This window comes from Pteronotus mesoamericanus, unplaced genomic scaffold, assembly GCF_021234165.1.
Source record: "Pteronotus mesoamericanus isolate MK-2021 breed Mesoamerican mustached bat unplaced genomic scaffold, CSHL_Meso_final contig_52, whole genome shotgun sequence".
Taxonomy (NCBI): domain Eukaryota; kingdom Metazoa; phylum Chordata; class Mammalia; order Chiroptera; family Mormoopidae; genus Pteronotus; species Pteronotus mesoamericanus.
Genome location: NW_026555189.1, coordinates 2394122 through 2408857, shown reverse-complemented (window position 1 = coordinate 2408857; position 14736 = coordinate 2394122). Strand labels below are relative to the sequence as shown.

At 57.1% G+C, this 14736-nt stretch overlaps 1 protein-coding gene across 1 annotated transcript in view; it reads left to right on the top strand.

Moving 5' to 3' along the window:
- The window catches only part of CMIP (c-Maf inducing protein), a 226350-nt gene extending 212389 nt beyond the window's left edge, over window positions 1-13961 (top strand). The window contains exons 14-21 of the mRNA XM_054579136.1: window positions 2520-2627; window positions 5016-5132; window positions 6713-6853; window positions 7616-7663; window positions 8759-8905; window positions 9777-9882; window positions 11262-11332; window positions 13783-13961. Of these exons, the coding sequence (XP_054435111.1) occupies window positions 2520-2627; window positions 5016-5132; window positions 6713-6853; window positions 7616-7663; window positions 8759-8905; window positions 9777-9882; window positions 11262-11332; window positions 13783-13836 (792 nt within the window). The 3' untranslated portion in view covers window positions 13837-13961. The remainder of the gene's footprint in view (window positions 1-2519; window positions 2628-5015; window positions 5133-6712; window positions 6854-7615; window positions 7664-8758; window positions 8906-9776; window positions 9883-11261; window positions 11333-13782) is intronic.
- The last annotated feature ends 775 nt before the right edge of the window (window positions 13962-14736 follow it).

Sequence of the window (14736 nt, the reverse complement as noted above, 5' to 3'; positions counted from 1 at the left end):
CAAAGGCTCCTTGCCTTGTGCGTAAACAGCCCCGCCCGAGCCTGGGCCTGATCCATGATGTCAGTGTTTTACTGTAAACTCCGGCTCACCAGCGGCGGTTTCCCCCAGCTGACAGTTCTCAGAACACAGGCCATGAGTTGGGGCAGGCTGGCACGGGGTCTCCACCAGTTCTGAGACAGCACTGCATCCTCTGGGGTCCTGCTGTCCTGAGAACCGGCAAGGAGGAATCTGAACAGGGTGGCCAAGAGCCTCCCTGAGGGGCTCTGCTGTCCCTTGGATAGTTGGGCCTTGGGAGAGGGCAGCCCTTCAGCCAGAGCCTGTGTGTGTGAGCAGGGTGCAGAGTGAGCCAGGAGCCCCCTCAGCTGTCCTCCGTTGCGTCAGCGTGACTATCACATGCTCAACCTGTGTCAGGCATATGTTTTTTCCCATTTAACCCTCCTATGAGTAGGTTCTGTTTATCCCCTGTTGAGCATCAAAATTACCCTCCTTTCAGAGTTGAAAAAACTGAAGTTGAGCGACATCCCCAGGGTTGCACAGCTGGTATATAGTGAGGCTGGATTCGAACCCAGGGAGTCTGGCTGTGGAGCCTCTGCGGTAACCAGCTCTGCAGCTTGCACATTCTGCCAGCCAGGGCGCGGAGACAGCAGGATGCTGGCCCTGCCCTGAGGAGCTCAGACCCCCTTCTCTGTGCACACGGTTCCTGGATGTGGGTGGTCTGTCTCCTTCTCTGTGCACATGGTTCCTGGACGTGGGTGGTCTGTCTCCTCTCTGCTCATGGGTTCCAGGACGAGAGGGGGTCTGGCCCCAGGGGCGGGGGGAGCACCAACCAGAGAGGGAGGATAAGGATGGGCAGAGGAGAGAGCGAGTTATTGTCCATGAAGGCAGAATATAGTCTCTTCAGGCCATGGTGGAAAGCCTAGTTCTAGGAGGATCCAGAAGGATCTAGTTCTGAAACACCGTGATTCTAAACCCTGATTCCAGAAACAGTTCTCAGGCCTAATGGGAAAAAGCAGAACTGGTGGATAGGAAGCTTCTAACTCATGGGGACCAGTGATGGTCTCCATTGTTCTCAGGATTCTCAGAATTCCTCTGGAAAGTGAGCCTTTATTTCAGACACAGACTTTGAAGTTCGAAGAATAAAAGTGGCACCAGCTGCTTCCCAGAGCAGAGAGGCAGAGCCATGGGCTGGGAGGGAAATTTCCAAACCAGGATGACATCCGTAGGCCCCGGGGCCGCTCAGAGCAGAGCGGAGCCCCGCCCGGCAGGCGCCGCGCCCTCCTCCTGCTGGCCGCTGCCTTCGACTTCCTGTCCTGTTGCTCTTCCTCTCTCTCCCTTCACTCCCTACTCCTGCTTTCTCCTTCCTAAATGAAGCCAGAGTTGTTTTCCTATAAATTCTTTACTATATCTGTCAAATAGAGTTTCATACTCCTGATTCCTTATTTCTTTGAAGTCAGAAACATTTGACATTCCTCCAACTCAGGGAAAAATCAAAGCCCCACCCCCTCTGTTTTCTGTTTGCTTGTGTGTGGGTTGCGATCAATTGAGTATCTGTGAGCAAGTGACTCTTGGCAGCAGGCTGTCCTTCACTCCTGAAGGAAACGATGGGGCACTTCTCTCAGCTTTCTTCTGAGGATGGGGAGGAGGAGGAGGGGGAAATAAAGGCCTTTGTCTCTCTCTCTCTCTCTCTCTCTCTCTCTGCAGTTACAGCAATGCCGGGGTGGATGTGGAACTGTTCCTCCCAAACATACACGCGTGTTTGCACACATGCACACCCACGCCCAGCCACAGTGACACATGTTGCTCTGGGAAGGAGGTTAACAGCCACAGCGAGAGCTGTGCTTTGGACACTAAAGTCTCCCCCACCCTGGAGAGAGATCCTTCTAGGGAGAGGCACAGAGACTGAGAAAGAAGTGCAGATGGGACCTACTGAGGGGGTGGCAGAGTCCCAGCGAGAGAGAGAAAGAGATGAGCAGGCCAGAGACCAGCAAAGGGACAGCACCCAGGAGGGTGAAGTAGTAAAGTCAGGGAGGGAAGAAAATAGAAGTAGAAGGACAGAGAGATAGCCCAGAAGTGAGGGTCAGTAATGGGGGAAGCAAAAACCCAAAGATCAGGTGGGGCAGAGAAAGAGATACAGAGAGGACAGAGAAGAGAGAAGGAAGAAGTGCCTCTCACCCCCCTGCCCCCCAAAGGCACAGGAGTAAAGGCGGCTGAGTCTAGCAGTTGCTTCCAGCCTCTGGATTTGGCCACAGAATTTCCAGGGCCACTAACCAAGCAGGGCTGGGCCCTCTGTCCCTCACGGCGGATGCTGATGGCTAGAGCCCCTCAGTTGTGGATACTAGTTTTCGCAAAGGGCCTTCCATGGGATTTGGTATAAGGCTGGGGTCGCTAGACTAAACCGAGTTAAACAGGTTTCTCAACTGTGGGACTCACCCAAGCCTTCCATGCTGTGCGTGTGGAGTACGGGTCACCGCTGCCGAAGGTCTGAGAGGCCCTGACCGATGTGCCTTTCCTCTGCGCAGGTCCACTCCTGCCTGCTGAGCGTGCGGGCTGGCAAGGACGGCTGGTTTCAGCTCTACAGCCCCGGAGGGGTGGCCTGTGACGATGACGGGGAGCTGTTCGCCAGCATGGTATGTGGGGCGCGGCCCCTCAGCTGGAGCTTCCTGCGCTGGGGTCACCTCCCTTCACAGTAGGAGAGAACTGTCCTGGGCCACTGCGGCAGCCTGGGAATTTCCAGGCTAAAAGGACGCTGGTGATGAAGATGGCAGTGATGATGTCCACAGTGACGCTTTCTCATTTCTTACCCGAGCAGGCACTGGGCCAGGGGCTTGAATTCTCCCTCCCTCAGTCTCACTCAGCCCTGTGAGAAGGTGACACTATTACATTTTACAGACGAGGAGGCTGCAGAGTGGGACGTTAACTGCCCAAGCTCACACAGTTAGTTGTAGTGGCAACATTAGGTCCAAGGGACTAAGTGCCTGATGTGCACAGGGATCCTAGGAGGCACTGTGGAGCCACCGCTCCTCTCAGCCCAGCAGTGAGAAGCCACGGTCAGGATATTCGTCCCACCGTGGAGGTGAGGGGCGTGAGGTCACCAGACCGTTAGCTGCACCATGGTGACTTCGGTACTTTCTTTGCGCATTGCGTCAAACTCTTCATGTGCACCATTCTCTTAATCCTCGCAGCAACCCTACGTCTTAATTGCATCTGTGTTTTTGAAATCGGCCCAGAGAGGTGCAGAGGCTTGCCGGAGGTCACACAGGCCTTCCGGCTCCTCGTTCCTCCCTTGACCCAGGCCCAGGTTGTCCAGAGCCGGCCACTCCATCCAATAGCAGAGTGTCTGTCTGCTGAAGGGAGCCAGGCTCCCACCTCCCAGGCCTGATGCTCTTCCAGGTGGCCGGCGGCCTCAGGTATCCCACCTACTGACAGAACCAACTCAGTTCCGTGATCACCCCGGTTCTCCAGCCAGACAAAGCAAAAGTGTCAGTCAGCCAGACCTGGGTCAGGTGGCCGCTCTGCTACGCACTGGCTCGGTGACCTTGGGCTGATAACCTGCCTCTCTGGCCTTCAGTTTCCACATGTGTACCACGGGGAGTATACTGTTGGCTTCTCGGGGTTACCACAGGGATTACGTGCGATGATAGATGCAGGGTCCAGCACACATCAGTGCTCGGAAGTGACGACTGTGGTTATTCTCATCTGTGCTGGTGGCCTTTCAGCGGGGAGAGCTGCTCGTGAAGCTCCCTACCGTGACCTTAACAGCATTGTTTCTGCGGTGACGACACTTCGAGGCGCTGCCTCTGGAACCTTTCTTGAAAAGGGGCTTATTTTTAGGTCCTTTTTCTTACGCACTCTCTCCGTTCCTCACCTGCTGCCTGACAGTCCCTTTTGAGTGCCCCCTGCATCCTGGAAGTGCAGGCCCTGCCTGCCTGCACCTCCTCTCTCACCTCTGCCAGCTCCTCTGATGTCACAGCTTCACCATGGCAACGCCCAGTAGTCCCCCCAACCCCCGTGTGAGAGAGACTTCAGGGAGCTGGCAGCTTCATAGCCAGAGAGACCGCATTTGTGTGCCAGAGCTGTTCATGATGGAACAGAAAAAATATCCATGGAGGAAGCCGGCAGCCCCTGGGATGGCAGTGCGTCATTTCCGTGGGGACGCGTGGAGGAAGAGGTCCCCTTGGTTAGGCCCCTGTTTCCAACCATGGGCGGTGAAGTCGGGGAGAGCAGATGAGGTGACGGGGCCCCCAGCGCTTAGGCCCCGTCTTCAAATACCAGAAAGAAGCAGGTACCTTAGTGGCTGCCCCACATCTAACCCAGGATGGAGCAGAATTTGCCTATTGGGTTTCTGGGCAGGTGATCACTCAGAGTACCTTTGGAGCTTACAGAGGGCTTGGGGAGGGGAGGCAGGGTTCCATGCCATTCCGTGCCCCGTGGCCTGGGCCCCTGCGCCCTGACTGAGGCGAGGGCGGTCCGGAAGTCTCCGCCAGGTTCAGCAGGGCTGAGAACGCAGAGGGCCGGATGTCAGCAGAGTCTCGGGGAGGCGGGGGTGGTGGTGATAATGAAATGTACAGAACGTAAAGTTTACCATCTCAGCCATTTTTCTGCGCCGTTGAGAGGCATTAAGTGCGTGGACATGGCACTGCAGTCGCCACCACCGTCGTCCATCTCCAGAATTTTCGTCATCCCAAACTGGGACTGTCCCCGCCAAGCGCTGCTCCCCCGACCCAGTCCTGGCCCCTGCCATTCTCCTTTCCGTCTCTGACTCTGACTGCTCTAGGTCTGTCACACGAGAGCAATCCTACCGGATTTGTCCTTTTGTGACTTAGCACAATGTCCTCGAAGTTCATGCTCAGGGGAGCATGTCAGGGAGGGGTCTTTGGAATCCCCCGGGGGCTGGTGGTCATGTCAGGTCTCTCTGTCCAGACAGGGCGTGGTCTGATCCACGTCTTCTGGTTTTGCAAACCTTCCACACACGGAACGCGGGCACCCCACTTCATCTGGGCCATCTCTCCTCACAGGTGCACATCCTCATGGGCTCCTGTTACAAGACCAAAAAATTCCTGCTCTCCCTGGCAGAAAACAAGCTGGGACCCTGCATGCTCCTGGCGCTGAGGGGCAACCAGACCATGGTGGAGGTAAGGGGCTGTCCCGAGTCCCTGGCAGGGCTGCCGGCTCGCCCGGTCCCTGGGCCCTGTTGAGTGAGCTCTAAGCCCAGAGCCATCGTAAGAACCGAAGACATGGCAGCGGTCGGGCCAGGAGGCCTTTGTCAGCCAGGTTTATTTCCTTTGTGACCTGCGTCCTAATGCTCAGGGGAGGTTTCTGTCCTGGGTGTTGCTGTGTAACAGACCAACCCAAATGGCGGTGTCAGACAATAATTCTCACTTATTTTGCTCACAGAGCTTGGGGTGACTGCCCATTCTGGGCTCAGCTGCCCCAGCTCTCACCCTGGGTCTCTCGTGGGGTCACTGTCAGATGGGAGCTGGGCTGGGTGACCCCCAAGACTTCACTCGAGTGTCCGGCACTGGCCTGAGGGGTCTTAACCAGCGGAGCTCCCGGGCCTCTCTCCACACAGCAGCCTGGGGTAGTAGTGCTCCCGCTCACCAAGGAGCACACGCCGGCCCAGTCCTCACGCCCCCTCTCCCTGCTCCTCTGTCCCCTCCTCCCAAAGTTTCCAGAGCCACTGTGCAAAGAGAGGCCAGCCAGGCGCCACATTGCTCTCCCTAACTAGCCTCACTGCCCCTTCCACCCGTTAAAACTCAACCCCCAGGGTTGGGCTGTGGACTGGGGGACAGCAGTAGACATGCCTCTCAGCAGGAAGAGCGTCAAAGCACCAGAGATCCCCATGCAAGTGGGAGGGGTGGTGAGACTTGCGGACGGAGGAGGAGTTAGCAAGAGGCAGGAGCAGAGCCTTGCAGGCTGTGGAGACTGCTCCCGCCAAGGCCCCGCTGCGGGGGGCTTGGTGGAAGAAGACGGGGGAGGCCAGGGCACTAGCACATAGTGAGTCCAGGGGCAAGAGGCTCAGGATGCGGGTGGACATGTGTGAAGAGCCTACTGGCGCCCAAAGGTCCTGGTGAGGAGTTTGGAGTCTAGTCCATGTGCTCGTTCTGAGTGCCTTGTTTGGGGACTTCGGGGGAGAGGCGTGAGCAGGGGCAGTGGTGTGAGGGCCGGGCCGGCTCTTCGGGGGCAGTGAGAAGGGAAAGGCGACCTCGGAGGCAGAGCTGTCAGCCTGTGGCTCCCAGGCAGGCATGGCTGGGAAGGGGAGTCTGCCCGTGCAGCTGCCCAAGGCCCCGGCCCTGCAGGAGGCAGCACAGTGCTCATGTTCCCCGGGTGCAGTTCACTGGGCATATCTGAGTACCTGCTGTATACCAGGCACTGGGGGAGGAACCAGGGATAGAAAGAGGTGTCTTGTCTTTGGGCCTGGTGTGCATCATTTCTACTAAAAAGCCTGCTTTCTGTGCGCTCACCTGGGCATACACCAGTGCCGCCATTGTACAGATTCAGGAAGCAAGGGTAGGTGATTTGCACGATGCCACACAGCCAGAAATTCAGAGGCAGGAGAGTGGGGCTGCTGATTTTCAAAATAAGCCCGTTAGGGTTCATGGGCCCCCTTTCCAGGGCGTGTGGGGCTGCTGGGATGGGCTCTTGGCCTCCGCCCCGAGTTGTTCCTCCCGTGCCCATGCTTCTGGTGGTAACGCGCCTCCCGTGCTCCCGGCAGATCCTGTGCTTGATGCTGGAGTACAACATCATCGACAACAATGACACGCAGCTGCAGATCATCTCAACCCTGGAGAGCACCGGCGTGGGGAAGCGCATGTATGAGCAGCTGTGCGAGCGGCAGCGGGAGCTGAAGGAGCTGGTGAGTCCGCGGCCAGGGAGAGTGGCGGGGACCTCTGTCTCACTGAGTCCCGTCTAGACCCAAAGAGGTCAAGATGAGCATCCACCACTTTCCAGATCCTCAAAGAGAGGCACAGAGAGGTCAAGTCAGTGGCCCAAAGTCACACAGCTCATTCAGGTCCTGGCCAGAGATTGCATCCTGGCCAGGTCTCAGCCCCAGAGCCATGCATGGCAGTCACTGTCTGTGGCCCCCCGCCCTGCCCCACATCTCCACATCCCATTTCAGTGCGTGGGGCCTTGACTTCCAAATGCCGGCACACCTCTTGGCCAAAGGCCTTTCTCTGTCCGCATGCGTGGACAGCAAAACGGATGTGGTAGGGAATTCACGCCCTCTGGTCTCCTGGGGCAGTCCTGTAGCCCCTGACTATTGGGAGAGGGTCCGTGAACACTGCAGCTCCCTCAACACTCAGGAGGGGTCGCTCTGAGACGTGACTCCTCCGCCACTTCCCAGAGGTCCCAGGGGCAGCTGGGCTGATAGCGCTGCCTTCCATTAGGGGCCTTCATGGCCTTACCTCCCTGTTCCCCTGATTCTTGGCGTCACCTCTTGAATAAACCACCTGTGCTCAAACCTAGTCTTGGGGTCTGCCCCTGGGACCAAGACCACCGTGTTGCCTTCTACAACCAAGAAATAAAAACGGCACCATGAGTGATGTTAACCCAGGTGGGGGCATAGGGAGGAGACTCGGGAAAGGAGGGGTCATAATCAGCCTGGTCTCTGTTGCAGCAAAGGAAAGGCGGGCCCACCAGGCTAACACTGCCCTCCAAGTCCACAGTGAGTTGGTTTTGTTCTCTCTGCGGGGCCAGGTGGAGGGAAGAAGGTGGGTTGGTCCTCCCTGCTGGGCAATGGCGTAACTGTCTGTGGGAGGTGACGGGGGAGGTGAACTCAAACCCCGCAGTACTTGAGTGGCCGGCTTGTTAAGGAGGGAACCAAACATTATGAAAAAGATTATTGTTTATTAATGTTAGTATGTTACCAGTTATTATCAATAAGAATGGTAAGAGCTAATATGCATTGAGCATTTATGTACCAGACACTGTGTTAAGTTGTTTTATCGTCACAACAACCCACTTAGGTTGGTGCCTCTTGCCATCCCCATTTTGCAAGGGATCTTAGTTTCTTATATCCTGGTGGCCCATCATCCTTGCCACATGGCCTCTACTTCATGGTCTAAAAAAGGCTGCTCAGGCTCCAGCCATCTTGTCTATACACCAGCCAGGAGGAAGAAAGAAGAGGCAGAGATTAACATGACCCTTCCCTTTAAGGGCCTTCATGGAAGTGCCACTTGACACATATACTTATAGATCATTGTCCAGATTTAGCACATGGCTCCAGCCAGCTGAAAAATTAGCCTTAATTTAGGACAGCCAGGTGGCAGCTGTAACTCAGGAATTCCATCACGAAGATGGAAGGGAGAACGGATATTAGCCTCAGCAGCTCCACAGTCTAGGGCTCATATCCGTCACCCTCCACAGTCCTGAGAGTTGAGGGGGTGCCTCAGTGTTCCCATGTGGGAAACAGGTACAGGCTGCTGCCTGGGAGAATGGGGTGCCTTTGCAACACACACACCTGTGGGAAGGACTTGGCCTAGGGACACCCCAGTTAGTGACTCAGGGTGAGAATCACAGCACTGAAGGCTCTTACCCCACCTGGCAGCTGCCACCCACAGGGACAACCCCTCCCTCCCTGACACTCCTATTGGCCCAGCCCACCAAGCCATGTCGTCACCTCAGCTCCTGGGGATTTGCTGCCCCCAGAAGCAGCTCTCTGCGGGGGAGGGAAAGGAGATGGGGAGAGGGGGTGGAATGGCTCCAGGTCTTGGGGAGTTCCTGGCAGCCCCTAAGACCCTGCCTGCCCCTCTGTTGACAGGACGCAGACTTGGCTCGTTTGCTGAGCTCTGGCTCCTTCGGAAACCTGGAGAACCTCAGTTTGGCCTTCACCAATGTAACCAGTGCCTGCGCTGAGCACCTCATCAAACTGCCTTCTCTCAAGCAGCTGAACCTGTGGTCCACTCAGGTACACACTGCCCACTCTGCGCCCTGCTCCGTGTATTCTCTTCCGTGCTCTCTGTCCCCTGCACCCTCCCCTTGCCCCCTGCTCCCTGCTCCCTCCGCCATGTCCCTTGCACCTTCTCCGTGGCCGGCCTGGCCTTTCTGCCCAGAGCCCACGGCCCAGTCCCTTGATTACCATACCCCCTCCCTGGCTCAGCGGCCACTTCCCAGAGGTCAGAGCAGGCAGAGAACCTCATGAAGCCCAGTAGCCCATGTCACAGTTGGAGTTGCTGAGGCCCAGGGCAGAGACGTGCCAGGCAGAGCTGAGAGGTAGGGCCTCCTGTGCTTGCTGGCGGCTGTGGGTCTCTTGTAACAATGACCACAGCACAAGGATGCTCACTGCCAGTGCTCAGTGCTGACTGAGCTGTTAAGCACTGAGCATGGATTAGCACATGTGGCCTCCACTTCACACCTGTGTTGCGTCGGCCCCACTCTCACTCACATTGTACAGAATAAAAATCGGCATTCCCATCGGTTTGTCTTCTGGGCCCAGCCCTCCCTACTCTATCTCCCTGTGCTGCCCAGGGAAAGGCCACTTTGCTCCCCATTCGCAGCCCTCCTTGGCAGGTGGCTACACTAGCTTGCAGGGAGGGCCCTTGCCAGACCCTTGTCCCACCAGCAGACGCTAGATTGGAAACCAGGTCAGGAGAGGCATTTGAGTCTTTGGAGAGAAGTGAGAACAGCCCAGACCCCAAGGCTGGGCGGGTTGTGGGCCTCGGAGCTGGACCCTGTCCCCGTCCCCTCCCTCCACAGCTGCCCCGCCTCAGGGTCCTTTCCTAGGGTGCCGCAAGGGGCCAGAGTCAGCCTCCAGGGCTGAGAGTTTCTGTGCCCCACAGTTCGGAGACGCCGGCCTGCGCCTCCTGTCGGAACACCTCACCATGCTCCAGGTGCTGAACCTGTGCGAGACGCCTGTCACCGATGCTGGCCTGCTGGCCCTCAGCTGTGAGTACTGATGCGACCGCCCGGGTTGGGGAGGGCCCCTTCCGTTCTGTCATTCATTTACTCATTCATTTGTTCACCTTGGCACATGCGCTGTGCTATGTGCTGGGATAGATTCACTCAGTCACAGGTGTTTATTGAGCGCCTACTCTGTGCCTGGCACCATCGTAGGTGCTGGGAACAAAATGGGGAAAATACCCCTGCCCTCATGGAGCTTAAATTTTAATGTAAAAACAACAAATGAGTACAGCCAAGCCAGTACCCTCCTGATGCTGTCACAGCCCCGAGGGACCAAATTCAAGGCAAGTGCTCCAGGACATTGCTGCTGTGCTCCCCAGTCCACCTGAGCCATCACCTGGGGGCTGGTTAGAAATGCAGAGTCTCAACTCCTGCCCCAGACCTGCTGACTCGGAGATGGCATTTTAAAAAACGCCTGGGTGATTCCTGGCACATTAACGTTTGAGGAGCGCTGCCCTAATAGAGCCACACAGGAGTCACTCAGGGAACCTCAAAATGACACTTTCTGAACCCTGATCTACTGAATGAAAATCCTGGGTGATGTTGAGCCTGCGACCCGCATGTCCTGTGTCAGACCCACTGGTTTAGAGGGAGGCCGCCTGCCTCAGCTGGGAGGACGCGAGGAAGGTGTCCAGAGAGGTGCTCGATCGGACCTGGGTGTGAAAGATAGATGCGTAGGGGTTGGCCAAGAGCGAGGCCTGCTGGGCAGTGGCCATGACTTCTCCAAAGTTGTTGGCAAATTTGGGATGGCTCGGGAGGGGGCGTGGGGACAGGCGACAGGGTAAATGGGAGGCAGGGAGGATGAGATTTGGAATCACTTCTCTGTTACTGACATTGGAGTCACACAGTGTGGTTGGGGGCCCTGGGTAACAATGCAGATTCCTGGGCCTTGCTCCAGCCCCTTCACGTCTCTGAAAGTGGGACAGGACAGTCACATCTTTAACAGCCTCCTCTTGCAACTCTTGATACAAACAGAGGATTTTGAGGCCTGCTTGTGAGAAGCCAAGGGCTTGAGTCAGCTTCCGGCTTCCCTTGAGGGGAGGGCCAGGCCCGCTCCATCCGGGCTGGTCTGGGGCAAGGCATCTCGAGTTCTGCGGACATCTGGTCCGGGCAGTGGAGGGACAGGCCAGAGGACCAGAAGAGATGGAGGCTCAGAGGGCCGGGAGAGAGCAGGGGCCCAATCTAGACCCGCATGTGCCTGAAGCAGACTTTGTGTACCACATGGCCCCTAGTGAGCCTCTTCCTCCCCATCTCCTAAGCAAGGACCTTGGCATTTGCAATTGGTCCCCCAGCTTGACCTTCTCTTGCCTGTAGCTGCCCCTTGCGGGGTCTCCCCAACCTAATGACTGTCTCTTCTCGCCCAGCCATGAAGAGTCTCTGCAGTTTAAACATGAACAGCACCAAGCTCTCTGCTGACACCTATGAAGACCTGAAGGTAATTCATTCCGTCCTTCCTTTCTCCGGCCAACATCCAGATAGGGGTGCTAGATGCACAGAGCTTGCTCTCCAGGAGGAAAGGTATTACACCAGCAGATAAGCCAGTAAAGAAAAGAAGGGCAGGTGGAAAGAAGTGATAAAGAGCGAGCCAGCAGGGGACTGGTGTATTACAACAGGGCCCGTCTGGCATGGGGTGACTGGGGCCCCGGTCTCTCGCTGAGACCCCAGAGTAAGAAGCCAAGGAGGCGGGGGCAAGAGGAAGCCCTAGTGCAGCGGTCCTAAGGCAGGGAGGGCTGTAAGAACTGACCCTGTAGCAAGTATGACTGGAAAGTGAGACAGAGCATAGACTGGGGCAGACCCCGTAGACCCACCTTGGTCCTGGAAGGACCCTGGAACTCACCCAGGTCCAGAAGAGAGCTTGAGAGGCTCTACGCAGGGTAGCAAGCTACGCTGTGTGAAGCTTGTTCTGGCTGTTAGATGGAAAATAGATTCTTGGAGGGAGAGTAGGAGCAAGAGGAGAAGCAGGACTGGTGCAGCCACGCAGTAGGAGCCAGGCTGGAGCGATGAAACTGGGGAAAGAATGAGACCGTGAGGAGCGGAATTGTGTCTTGGGAGTGGGGGGTTGGAGGCCTGGGCCTTCAGCAGCCTCCTGTCACCCTGTCATCCTGGGCTCAGTACCAGTGCCCCAAAAGGAGTACACGGGGCTGTAGAGGAGCCAGCGCGCTGGGAAGGCAGGGCTGGGCCAGGCGGCACAGAGGGGCCAGGAACACACCGGCACCTGTGCCCCTGGAGGCTGCTTGGAGCGGACCCTTTGGCAGCTCGTGGCTGAGGCCCACCTTCAGCGAGGCCTCCCCTGTCCCACCTCCCACCTCCAGCTCAGCCAGACCTGCAGCCTGGGGCTTGCTCCCTGGCCAAGTCTCCAGATGCCTTCGGAGCACCTGCTGTGTGTCAGGCCCATGCCGGGGACAGGGACATTGAGGTGCAACTGGCTGATCTGTGGCCAGGAGGAAGCACAGCTAACAGAGGCGGGACAGGGCTTGGGGGCCGGCAGGAAGGAGAGAGCCACCTCCACTCACCGAGGCAGAAGAATCTTCACAAAAGGGAGCCTTGAGAAGTGAGTTTGCCAGGCAGACTGGAGAGACAGCTGGCCACGAGGTGCTGAGGGGCACACAGAGGGGAGACAAGGGTGCAGGATGGGCCAGGGCAGAGCCGGCCTGGGTGCCCACCCACGGGGTTCAGAGTTCAGCTCCATCAGCCTCACTTGGGTGCTTGTCAGGAATGCCAACTCCAGGGCCCCCAGGCCTGCCGCTTCCAAACAGGCGTTTGAACACGCCCCCAAGGATCCTGTGCTCACAGCAGTTGGAGAAGCACTGTTTTCGAGTAGCCCTGAGTCCAGCACGCCAGAGAGCTAAACGTTGCTGAGACCAAGCCGGAAGCGGCTCTTGTCCGCCACGTCTGAAGTCACTTTCAGTAGACGTTTTATTTTCAAACATTTTGGAGACACATGGCACCAGCTCTGATACTGGCCAGCGATGACCAGCCTCTGTGTGGCAAGGACTCGGGGCGGACTGGGGACGCCTGCTGTGGGGGAGGCCAGGTGGTGCACTGCCCAGCCCAGCTCCCCGTTTTCAAGAGAACCTGGAAATCTAGTTTCTCCTGTGCAGCCTCCTAATTTTGAAAGGTTGGCCCGAATGTTCGTTAAGGTGCCGTCCTGGTGAGGGCAGGCCCCGGTGCGCGGCCTCTGCCCGGGCAGCGGGGAGCCGCTGAGGGCTGTTGAGCACAGCAGAGAAGCAGAGAGGGACTGTGTGTGGGAAAAGAGCTCACTGGCCAGTACGCAGGGAAGTTGGAAAGTCGGGGAAGTCAAGGCAGGAGACTGGTCAGCAGCCTCTCTGCACAGCGCAGGCTTGTTAGGAAAAAGCCAACTGTTTATAGCAGAAGGAAGAGAGGAAGTGCACCTGGGTGGCAGGGGTGGAGAGCAGGAAGCTGCCCTGAGGAATAGGCAGTGGGAGACCGATTCCCCCAGTGCCTACATTTTATGGGACCCCACTTTGTTCACCCTGTTTCTGAAAACGATGAGGATAAGAGCAGTAGTAAAAGTGAGACTAGGGCTCTTCTGTAGAGCACACAGCGTTGTGTCGGGCAGGGCGCTCCGGGGTCTCCATCAGTCAGTGTGCAGTCCCTGGCATCGCGCTGTGGGCCTGGGACTGGACTCGGATTTGCTCCGCAGATGAGGAAACCAAGGCTCTGAGAGGCATGTGGGGAGGGCTGTCCAAGGCCACGCAGAGGCAGAGACATGAGTCCCCAGCAGCCTGCTTTCCCTGGGGCCAGGAACACGCCACTTGTTCTGTGTTCTTTCTGAAGTCACCCAGCTCTGAACTCCAGGGAGTGGCAGTGGGGAGGGCTCAGCCAGGTTCTGGAAGGGACCGGATCCTTCTTGCTCCCTCGCAGGCCAAGCTCCCCAACCTGAAGGAGGTGGACGTCCGCTACACGGAGGCCTGGTGAAGCTCCACTCGGCAGGAAGGAGTTTGCAACCGCAACACACAACTCTTGACTAATTAGCTGTAGAGCGGCCAGTCCTGGGGTCCCACCCCAGCATCCTGGCTGTGAGATAGATGGGGGAGTCTTTCTGGGGGCAGAGGGCGCTGGGGGAGGGGGTGGGGAGGGGGTTCATGAGCACGCCCAGCCCCCGCCTAATTCTCTTAGCTTCATAATTGGAACCTTGACCTGATCTAAAATGGACTTTGTAGCAACCAGAGGAGCATCAGCGGGTCGGGGAGGGGGTGGGTGGGGGGCTTGGGGAGGGGGACCCTTTGTGGATTTTCTTTGCCTTTGTGTTTAATGCCGTGTGGGGAAAGTCAACTCCAATGCCACCATCACACGACCCGATGGGCCTCCAGGGCCGAGGAGGGTGCTCCCTTCCCCCAAGGCTCCTGCTGAGGGCTCCCTGCCGTTGGGACCAGAAGAAGGTCCAGTCCCGTCATCGCACCCGTCCTGTGTCCTCGCCATTGCTATGCAAAGTGATTCTTGTTGTACATAAGATTTAAATAATGCGCCTATTTAAGAAATGTCGACAAATTGCAGGTCTGGGACCTGCCTCTTATTTATGAAGTCTCTGGCCCGCCCGCCCGCCCTCCCACCCGCCGCCGCCCCTGGCGTTTAGTACTGTATAGCCCAGTCGGCTTTCGGGGCAGTGGTAGTAGTATTGTTATTTTTTTAAAGGAAACAGACAAAAAAAAGAACCTCCTTGGAAAATTAATTACTTTTTAGTAATGGATTCTGTATGCTAATGCTCTCTCCTCGTCTCTCTGTCTGTCTGTCTGCCCACCTACCACTGCGCATTTCCCAGTTGTCTCCAACTCCCTCACGGGGTGGGGTTGGGCTGGGGGAGGAAATGTGGCACCC